At 43.2% G+C, this 10,603-nt stretch overlaps 1 protein-coding gene across 1 annotated transcript; it reads left to right on the top strand.

Annotated features, from left to right (window-relative positions):
• The first annotated feature begins 1,955 nt into the window (after positions 1 to 1,955).
• adora1b (adenosine A1 receptor b) lies at positions 1,956 to 8,672 on the top strand. The gene is made up of 2 exons (XM_050065845.1): positions 1,956 to 3,037; positions 5,623 to 8,672. The coding sequence occupies exons 1-2, from the start codon at positions 2,697 to 2,699 to the stop codon at positions 6,425 to 6,427; spliced, it is 1,146 nt and encodes a 381-aa protein (XP_049921802.1). The 5' UTR covers positions 1,956 to 2,696; the 3' UTR covers positions 6,428 to 8,672.
• The last annotated feature ends 1,931 nt before the right edge of the window (positions 8,673 to 10,603 follow it).

The raw sequence follows: 10,603 nt of genomic DNA, 5'->3' as shown, positions 1-10,603 counted from the left end.
TTGTGACCGAAAGAATGATATCGCAGATACAAGCGTCGGGTTTCCTCCGTAGGCTGGCTGGGCTCAGCCTTAGAGATAGGGTAAGGAGCTCAGACATCCAGAGGGAGCTCGGAGTAGAGCCGCTGCTCCTTCGCATCGAAAGGGGTCAGTTGAGGTGGTTCAGGCATCTGATCAGGATGCCTCCTGGGCGCCTCCTGCTGGAGGTGTTACGGGCACATCCCACTGGTAGGAGGCCTCAGGGCAGACCCAGAACACGTTGGAGGGATTACATATCTCATCTGGCCTGGGCACACCTTGGGGTCCCCCAGGAAGAGCTGTAAAGGGTTGCTGGGGAGAGGGATGTCTGGGGTGCTCTGCTCGGCCCGGTGGCCCCACGACCCGGCCCCGGATAAGCGGATGAAAATGGATGAATATATATAAAGGTCTACTATGCATGAATTGTCAGTTATTGTTGGTGAACAAAAAAACACACACATTCAAACTTGGCCCCTCCTTCCTACACTGCTTGTACGTACAATGCAAACTACTGTTGAGGGAATGTTACATTTGTTGTAATGGAAAAGCTGATACTTCAGCAAGCTAACTAGGTTCATCCTGTTCTTCAGTGCTCATCAGCAAAAGTGAAAGTGAAAGCCAACCATAGATTCACGATGCTGTGTCCACAGTTCTCATAGCTTCCTCTTTTTATTTTATTTTACCTTTATTTTACCAGGTTAGTCCCATTGAGATCAATGATCTCATTTTCAAGGGAGACCTGATTGGATGTGTGTTGCTGTTACCAGATTGCTACCTTTTTATGAAGTCCCGACCTTACATGCTGTTTCTGGCTGAAGGCTACATGCCCTTAAATGACCCGAACACAGTCGAATGAGATAAAAAAAAAGAGCAAAGAGCAGAGTCTCTGCAGATAAATACACTGCAACTCACCTCTAGCGGGATTAAATTGATTATTGAGAGGGTTTACTGATGCATTAGTCAATACATTGTTGTTGTTTTTTAGAAAAATCTTGCATAGTATAGGCCTACCTTTAATTATTTTTCTTTTTCTTTAAATTTTTATCATTTATTTTCAAATTACAGGAGCTACACCATGATATGTCCATGTAGCATTACACCTGGTAACTGGAGAAGTGTCCTCAAGGGTAGCCCTACAAGTACGCTGTTTGGGAATCATTGACATAAGTTACAGTGAGTGAGCACAGTACACCATCTGGGACGCCTTCACATCCAGTCTCCACAGTCATTCCTGCACGGATGTGAAAACAGAGACCTTGCCAGGTCAGAGAGCTCATGCAGCTGCCTGCTGTTAACCTTTACACCCCAGGGAGGGAGCACAAGATGCCACTGCTGTACTGTATGTTCGCAATGCTTGGCTGCTTGAGTGTCATTGTGTCTTTCTCAGAAAGCGACAGGGTGGATTATTGTGTCACTGGGATCGTGCCCCTGAATGATCAAAGTCAGAAGCAGGAAATATTCTTCTGAGAAATGCTGATCAATAGATCTAAGCCAGTCATAAGGTTTCCAGTGTTGTTGTTATAGATTTCTCATTAGTTTGGAGGATAGGGCTGGCCTCAGGCTCAGAGTGGAGGTCTTTGAAGTCTGAGGCACATGAATATATTTAGAATGACCTGAATATCTATTTGTAGTTCAAATTTATGCTTCTCTTAGGTGTTTTGAATGAAATGAAGCGCAAATGAGGAAAACAGTGGGATTCATACTGTGTGCCTCCACTGTTTACTCCGTCCCTTTTCACTCAGGGTATTGTATGTATGATCTTTGCCACTCTCAATAGCTTTATCTGTGTTATTTTTTTTCTGTCAGCTGTGGCAGTTCACTGCCTCACCTCTTATCAGAACAATGGGCCACCGAGCAAGGTCCATTAGCATTTGAAAGGGCGTGGAAGAAAGGCGTGTGTGCCGTAATATAGAAAATGAGAATGAGTCCACATCACCTCTGCACTACCTGACTTCCTTGGGACGGTCCCGCAGAAGGCTACAGCAGTGTTTGTTTATTACTGCGTGGAAAATGAAGCAGCTGCACTCACTAAAGGAATTGAACTGAGTATGTAGCATGTATTTCACAGAAACAAAAACGACACATCTGACGGGAACAAAAAAAAAAAGGCGAGAAAACCGCGCAGCTATATTCAGCAACTGCATTGTTGCTCAATACTGACAGCACAGTGAGGGGAGAGAACGAGGGAGCACCCGCCTGCGCAGGAGCTGCAACTGTGCGCGCATTCATCCAGAAAAATAGCTGCTTGCTTTGTTAAAATCTGCTTTTTTAAAATTAAAACGTGCACTGATGAAGCTGAGGCGCCGTCTTGGATGAACCGGAGCGCATGTGAAGGATGCTGCTCTCACCAGGAGCAGGTGCATTCAGCCAAGTGGAGGCGCAGGGCACAGAGCAGGAGCGACGCACAACGGGCACCGGACCACAACACCTGCTCCGGAGGAAAACCCTTCATGCTTAGATATGCTGCTGGTTCACGCGCTTCTCCTCTCCAAAATAACTGGATTTTTGCTTGCAACTTATGTGTGGTAACCAGGAAAAGGTGGGCAGCAGGGCACTGATGGACGCACAGCCCATTTGGAAAATACTGTAGTGGAAAAAAAAGGACTGCTCTGTTGACTTCTCATAAGACTGCTTCATAGAAATCAATCTTGCTCTTATCAAGGACGGAATCATCTGCAAGGATGCCCGGAGCACTTTTATCAGCGCAGTCGCTCTACATAGGAATGGAGGTGGTGATTGCAGTCGCGTCTGTGATCGGGAATGTGATGGTGGTTTGGGCGGTGAAAATTAATAAATCGTTGCGAGATACCACGTTTTGTTTCATTGTCTCCCTGGCTCTGGCGGATATTGCAGTGGGAGCCCTCGTCATCCCTCTTGCCATTACTATAAGCATCGGACTCCAAACTCACTTTTACAGCTGCCTGCTCGTGGCGTGCACGGTGCTGGTGCTGACGCAAAGTTCAATCCTGGCCCTGCTGGCTATTGCAATTGACCGCTATCTCAGGGTCAAGATCCCGACCAGGTAATGAGGTTTTCACAATCCACACATGAGAATGAAGAGGGGCAGATTATTCTGTGCCACATGGAGAGGTTTATAGTGATGGCATTGTTTTGGCAGAAGTCAATACAGCTCCAGTGCTGTGCTCCTGGGCATTGATTGGGTCTTGTTTCACTTCACAGGATGGCTCCATTCTGCCAGTCCCTTTATGTGCATATAGATCTGACTCACCAGTATACTGACATGACAGCTAACTAGGGCATGGCTGATCAGCCAACAGCTTTAATTACTCCCTCTGTCCTCAAGATGCTTATATGTGTGGAAGAGTACAGTGGCAGAATTATTACATTTAGGGGTGGTGTGTACAGGAGACATGTGTTTTGTATGTTTCTGGAGGGCACAAGAAAGGTCAAGTTTGCTGTCGAAGATGTTCCCTCTTTGTATTTTACACCACCAGTGGTTTATCATGCCAGGCTGGAACAAAAGATTGAGCAATGGTGCTGAAAGGCTGAAAAGATAAGCCTAGTAAAAGAAGGGAATGTATTGTCTGAGAATATTGTCTGTGATAGCCTCGAACTTTAATCTCCTGTCTAAGACTCCACTAAGTCTTCCAGGCACAGGCGTAGATTGCAGGGGACATGCAGGGGACACGCCCCCCCTCAGTATCTACAACATGTGCATTCGCCCCAGTAAAATATAACAGTAGCAGAGGACTTTTATTTTGGACGAAATTTTAAGACATTTTCACCATAATAAATGCACAACAATTCCCGGAGTGCAAGTCACAATGTCCTTTGGGTGGGACCTTGATTCCTCTGATTTCATGTTTAATGTTCAGTGTTGCTTCCAGGGTTACAATCGCAGTTTTCCAGGAAATTTAGATTTGACTAATTATTCTTGTAAAACCAAGCTTAATGGTGAATGCCACAACAGCTGTCACATCAGTGAGTCCTTGTCCCAATTAGAGCTGTTCCAACACTGATAACAGTATTGGAAAAGCCTCTGATACTGCCTAAAATGCTGGATTGTGTATCGGCGAGTGTTTGCACCCATCCAATACCATGCAATTTGAATTTAAATTTAAATTTAAAATCGCAGTTTTCAGTTCTTCATCATTGCGGCTCTGAAACAGTGGCCTACACAGCTGTTGTGCTGTATAGGCCACTGGCAACTGCTGTTTTAGAGCCGCAAAGAAGAAGTGGTTTCTAGTTAATGGCTTAAAATTTCAGCAGTTTGGCAATATTTTACAATGGAAAGTCCTACCAGTAAAAAGGCAATGAGTACAGTATGCAAGGCTTTAGTTTTGAGGAGTGGCACCAGGGTTGCTTCCTACTAAATTTTGGCTGCACTTCTTTTTAAGGAATTGTTATTTATTCCTATGACTGACAGCTGAGTTTAAAAGACAGTTCTGTGCTTTTATTCTCTGTATGTGTTCGTTCATGTTTTATAAAGGGTTTAACCTGAGCCATTCCATACAACAATGATAACAATCATTTCACATCCATACAAGATTAGTGGTTCACAGCTGTTATTTATATTTTTTTTATGCAGTGGTATGGGATTGGTACTTGGTATCAGCTGACTCACAAGTCCAGGCATTAGAATCAGTATCAAGAGGGAAAATATGGAAGTGGGACATGTCTAGTGCCAGTGTTTCCTAAATTCAGAAACTCTCTCACTTGGGAGTTGCTGCTGCTGCTCCCTCCCACAACTTCTATTTGTTATCAAGAGGGAGAATCTTCTCTGTTTTTCCCCCACATTTCCTGCTGTTAGATTAGTCTCTGATCTCCTCTGAGCAGACCGGCTTCCAGGCTCTGTGTGTGAATAATGATCTGCATGCTGTGCTTCACACGCAGACTCAACTTAACACATACATCCCTGATCGATACTAATCCGAAACATGGCAGTGGGCTAAATTGCAGGGTTTTGCTTCAAGCTCCATTTAAGCAAAGGTCATGTTATTGTAATGCTAATATTTCCCCTACAATTACTACAACCAACATTGTAAATGTCAACTATTACTAATCAGAAAGGGAGAAATCGTTGCTTAGCTGGATCAGATAACTGATTCCCTGCCTCTAGGCTTGTATCAGGCTGAGTCTCTCTCTGTCATTTCTCGATCACAGGACAGCAGTGATAAGATTTTACAGTCTTTGCACCTTTTATGTTCCTCTATCTTCTGCTTATCCATAAACACTATAAACAATGAAAAAGCCAGACCTGTAAAGCCTGTTGTAGCATGCCAAGTCCTGCAGCTTGTGTCCACTGCACTGCTGAAATAAATTAGCAGATAATATTGAGCCAATTGTAAGAACCATAATTCAGTTTTGCCCTAAACAAAAGAGGCATGGAAAGCAGCAGTGCTGCAAAGAGCAAGGTTTACTGATAAGGGTTCACAGACACGGTCTTGTTCATGTGGAAATATGTGCTGTGTAGAAATGTGTGTTGCGTGTCCTGGGGCTTGTGGTTTGAATGGTAACTCTTTCTTTTGAATCGCACCTTTTGTCAGTCCAAGGGCACTGACAAAATGAAAAATGAAGTAAATAAGATAGCCTGCAGGTCCTGATGCTGTGAGAAAAAGTGCTGACACAATGCTGTGTTGTTTGCAGGTACAAGCGGGTGGTGACCCCTCGGCGAGCGGGGCTGGCAGTGGTTATATGCTGGACAGTGGCCTTCATCGTGGGGCTCACCCCCATGTTAGGCTGGAACAACCTGAAGCGCCTCCAGCAGAACGGCTCCATCAGCTCTGACCTCATCATCACCTGCCAGTTTGAGAACGTCATCAGCATGGACTACATGGTCTATTTCAACTTTTTCGGCTGGGTGCTGCCACCGCTGCTGCTCATGTTGGTCATTTATGCAGAGATCTTCTACATGATCCACAAGCAGCTTAGCAGTAAGAAGTTCACCACCAGTCATGCAGACCCCAACAAGTACTACGACAAGGAGCTGAATCTTGCTAAATCGCTGGCTTTGGTTCTTTTTCTCTTCGCCATCAGCTGGCTCCCCCTCCACATCATTAACTGCATCACCCTCTTCTGCCCTGAGTGCAACAAGCCTATCGTCCTCCTCTACATCGCCATCCTGCTCACCCATGGTAACTCCGCTGTCAACCCGATTGTCTACGCTTTCCGTATTAAAAAGTTCCGATCGGCCTTCAGGAAAATCTGGCAGCAATACTTCTGCTGCAAGGACACACCAGCTCTGGAGATACAGCCCAGCGACAGGAAAGAGATGCCCAACCCAGAGCAACAGCAGGCGACACCACCACAGCCTCATCAGAAGGACATCCAAAACTCTGATCCACCACCTGAGCAGCCGCCTCCACCACCTGAGCAGCAGCAGGACCAGAGGACCGAACCACCCCAACAACCTAAAGAACATCCGCCCTTACTGGAGCAGAACGCAGTCTAAGCTGAGAAACGGAGCTTATTTGTTGGCTGGGAAAGTAGCGATCAGTGCACAAGCATTGGTTCTCTCCTCATTTGAATGTAGTCTCATGAGGAGCATGAAGTGCTACGGTGATGTAGTGGCTGAGGCGACTTGGATCAACAATCTAAAACACTGGAAGATCATTTAACTTTACTCAGGAGGAGTGGATTACTGATAGTGTGGTCAAAGCAAAAAAAAAAGGCAAAAAGGGTATTATAAACTTGCAATAATTGAAATCTTTTTGACAGTGGCTGTCTATCTTAGTAACAGATGGAAGACATTAAGCTTTAACTGTTATGTCATTATGGTCAAACAGTCTGTGTGAACATTACAACATGTGCAATATAAATTATTGTGGTCGGTCAGTATCAGATTATGTTTTAACTTGCTATACAATGAATGTTTATACATTCATAAGAGCAGGTTCATCTAACTACTGTAATACTGTGTGTATCATTAAACTGACAGTGGCTAAAGAACATGAATGTAATAATAATGTAAATAAGAGGCTACAGCAACACAGCTTTGAACGCTCATCTCTTCTTCAGGGTCTTAATCGCACAACAGTGGTGGAGCAAGTGGCACTATGGGAGAGAATTTTTTGCAGCGTGGAGGTGTGTGTGTGTGTGTCTGCTGATAGAAGGGGTTTTGTAATCCCTTAACTCTTCTCCATTGGAGTCCCTCAGCGGATCCAGCAGCCCTGTTCCATTACTGAGGAGATGGACAGGGATAAGGAACAAGCAGCTGGAGGGAATGGGAGGTTTTAACCTTTTAGAAGCTGCGTGCAGGAGACTCACGGCTGCAGGACGACAGCTACTCATGGGGGAGAGAGACAAGATGCACTTAAAGCTCATGCTTATCCAGCCTCCATGCCAGCTGGTGGTAGGAGCTGGGTTTTCCTTTTTTTCCCCCCACTATGAGGGGCGATGATAACTGTTTCACAACCTACCACTAGGAACAGTGGCTTATGGCCTTATTCAGTATTTTAATTAGTACAGGCTGGACTGGAAAAGACAACCTGACGATTGTGAGTATCTTAATACACTGTAAGCTCAACATTTTGCATAATGCCAAACTGGGTCATCTGTAGACTAGTAATTCAGAAATGTTCAATGCCACTGACATAAAAACACTGTATGAGAATGTAAAGTTATTCTGTTTTGTCTCTTGTAAAGACTCAGAACTCCGGCCAAGACAGCTCATTGATGTTCTCCTAAGTGGGTGACAATCTCTTATGTAAGGTTAAAGGTCCAGTGTGTAGGATTTAGAAGGATATATTGGCAGAAATGGAATATAGTGTATTGGCTTTAGCTTATAATCACCTGAAAATAGGAATCATTGTGTGTCTGTTACCTTAGAACGAGCCGTTTATATCAACACAGGGAGTGGGTCCGCCATGTTCCTACAGTAGCCCAGAACTGACAAACCAAACACTGGCTGTAGATGGGGCCACTCCTGTTTTCCAGATTTTGCATCGACCACTGTAGTTAGCAGCCCCTCCAAAACAAGCTGAACAGCACTAGAAAACACAGATTTTTTTTTTTTTTTTTTTTTACATGAAGCTGCTTTATTTAGTGCTTTTACCAGTTGTAATCATTGGGTCCATTTGTTTTGGTGGAAAAGACCTCTGTGGATATTTCAGCATCCGCTCAAAACCTCTTGAACAATGAACACTGAAGGAATCCTAACTGGGAGTTCACGCTCGGCACATGGGAGAAGTTTCATCTGGTTGCAATCTGCAATCCGCACCACTAGATGCCACTAAATCCTACACACTGTACCTTTAAGACATTTTCTATCACGGTCTTGACAAGCATGTCTCGGGAACAAGCAGGCAGTGAACATTATGATGCTTCGATGGCCGTGAAGACGGTGTCAAAAGAAACCTTAATGCAATCCACAGCACCTGTATCTTGATATGTCTACAAAGTGTATAGGCCAGGTGGACTGTACATAACACACACTTGAGGAAAAAAAAGATGAATAAATGTATAACATAATGTTCGTCTTACAGGTAATGCTATTTACAACCGAAGTTTACAGTTATGATTCCAATAGAATAGTGAAATACACATATTTGTGATATTATTATTTTATGTTATCTCATGGCTTGATGAATGACCTCTGATGCAAATGTGACTACTGAGCACTGAGCAAATGTTGCAGCTTGCAACAGTAAATACATTTTGAAGGAGACATAATGCCATCTGGATTATGTTTTTCTATTAACATAATGAGAAAATGTAAATTTGCAAAAAATGTTTATATCAGAAAAATGTTCACTGGCAACATATTTCACTTGTTTCTGCAAAAATATCCAATGTGGCAGTGCAATATCTGTGACTGCTGCATTATTTAAGTTTTTATGGTAATGTTTAGGCAACTCTTTGGTTAATGTCAGGGAGAGACCATAATCTTTGTTTAATACAGGAAAATCCAGCAGTCATTTAAGGCACCAGACACAAATGATTATCAGCATTTAACTGAAACCACAGTCTTCCTCTTACTTTAACCAAAGTGCCTTTTTTGCCTAAACCACAGACAGGAGTCTGGATGACAACCCCAGACTATGGTGTCAAAGTTGTTAGGTTTATATGCCCAACACCAGAGGCGGAGATGTGGGGGGGGTGGCATCTGGGGTCCAGCCCTGAATGTTTTTTAAAAGGCTAGAATCTATGCTGCTACCTAAAAAATCTAATGTCATTGAGTAAATGTTCTTCTGTTGGCCTAATATTCAAGTCAGAGTATTGGAGACCACATTTACTTGGCTTGGATTCAAATGAAGCAGATTTATCAGATAAACCGTCATTCGGTAAACTCCACTCAAGCATAGTATGACAAAAATAGCTTTCAAGATTAGTAATGTTGTTTACACCAAATTTCTACCCTTAGGGTGACCAAATGTACCACAAAAATTTGGGACAGTCCTGAATTATGTGCAGCTGTCCCAAATCCCGAATCCTGTCTTGTTTGTCGTGAAAATTAACTGTATTAGTAATAGATAATCTGAACAAGCTAAAATAAGAGCCGTCTGTGTGCTGTGGGACTCGATTTGACTTGAGCCTTGAAGGCACAGATCCTGAGGAGACCTGACTTAGTGACACAGTTATATTTAAAAATGCTGCAAGAACCGTATTGTGTATTTTTGAGCGCTGCCAAATTGTCAGAATTAATTAATAACATAACAGAGATACGCACAACAAGCTGCTGTCACCAGAATAAAGAAGAGAGAGAGAAAGAACCCTTTCATTAAATTATCAATTAGTGAACATAAATTAGTGGATAGCCGTTTTTTCCGTGAAAATGTAATCAAATTACTTATGTAGGCTATAATTTGCTTTGAGTTATTTAAAAATGTCCCGTTCATTGACGTCTTTCACTTGTGTATTGCACTGATTAGGCAGTCATAAATAATGGATTGTGGATGTCATTTGACCTCTTTTAAACCAGATGTCAGAGTCAGAGATTGCAGAGAGTTGTAATTTGTGCTAAAAATATCTGGAAGAAAAGATGACCGTGACATACTAGCCGTCAACTGTGCAGAACGGCTCATGCACCCTGTGATCAAACCCCTCCACCCCCCATCCCAAATTTCACCTGTTCTCATCTGGTCGCCCTACCTACCCTACCTATGTTATGTAACTTAAAACTCTGGGCTCTTTTTAGGTGGCCTGAGTGAGCATTAGTCATTGTCAGCGTGCTTTGCTGTAGTTTCACAATGATGAAGACAGTTAGTTGGAACACAATTACAGTAAATACAAAATAGGGTGAAGGCTCTACAGGATGTTTTTTCCCCTACATCCATTAATGTTTTTCCAAAATCATGTGCAGATTTTTAAGCATTATATAATTTCAAATGGCTTAAGAAATAGCGCATATAGCTGCGGTAAATAGAAAAATAAATCCCTGGAGGAACATGTCCCCAGACCCCACATAGGTTGGGCTGTGCTCTCAACATCTGCCTCTGCCCACCATCCACCCCAAACACATCCTTGCAACTTTGGTGCGGTGGTTAAATGTAGAAACTTAATCAAAAAGTCGTTGCCTCCAAACTTAATCCAGGTAGTGATACATTTGTTACAACAAGTTCAGTGGGAAACCAATTTAGTGATCTATAGATGTAATTTCTAGGAGACAGGATTGCAAAGTCAAGAGCAA

Source organism: Epinephelus moara, chromosome 16 (genome assembly GCF_006386435.1).
Source record: "Epinephelus moara isolate mb chromosome 16, YSFRI_EMoa_1.0, whole genome shotgun sequence".
NCBI lineage: Eukaryota > Metazoa > Chordata > Actinopteri > Perciformes > Serranidae > Epinephelus > Epinephelus moara.
Note: the sequence above shows the minus strand (reverse complement) of the source record. Positions and strands in the feature narration are given on the sequence as shown.

Coding starts and splice junctions, on each gene's coding strand:
- adora1b (XM_050065845.1), top strand. CDS start 2,697: ATGCCCGGAGCACTTTTATCAGCGCAGTCGCTCTACATAGGAATGGAG. Junction 3,038..5,622: donor AGGGTCAAGATCCCGACCAG/GTAATGAGGTTT, acceptor TGTTGTTTGCAG/GTACAAGCGGGTGGTGACCC.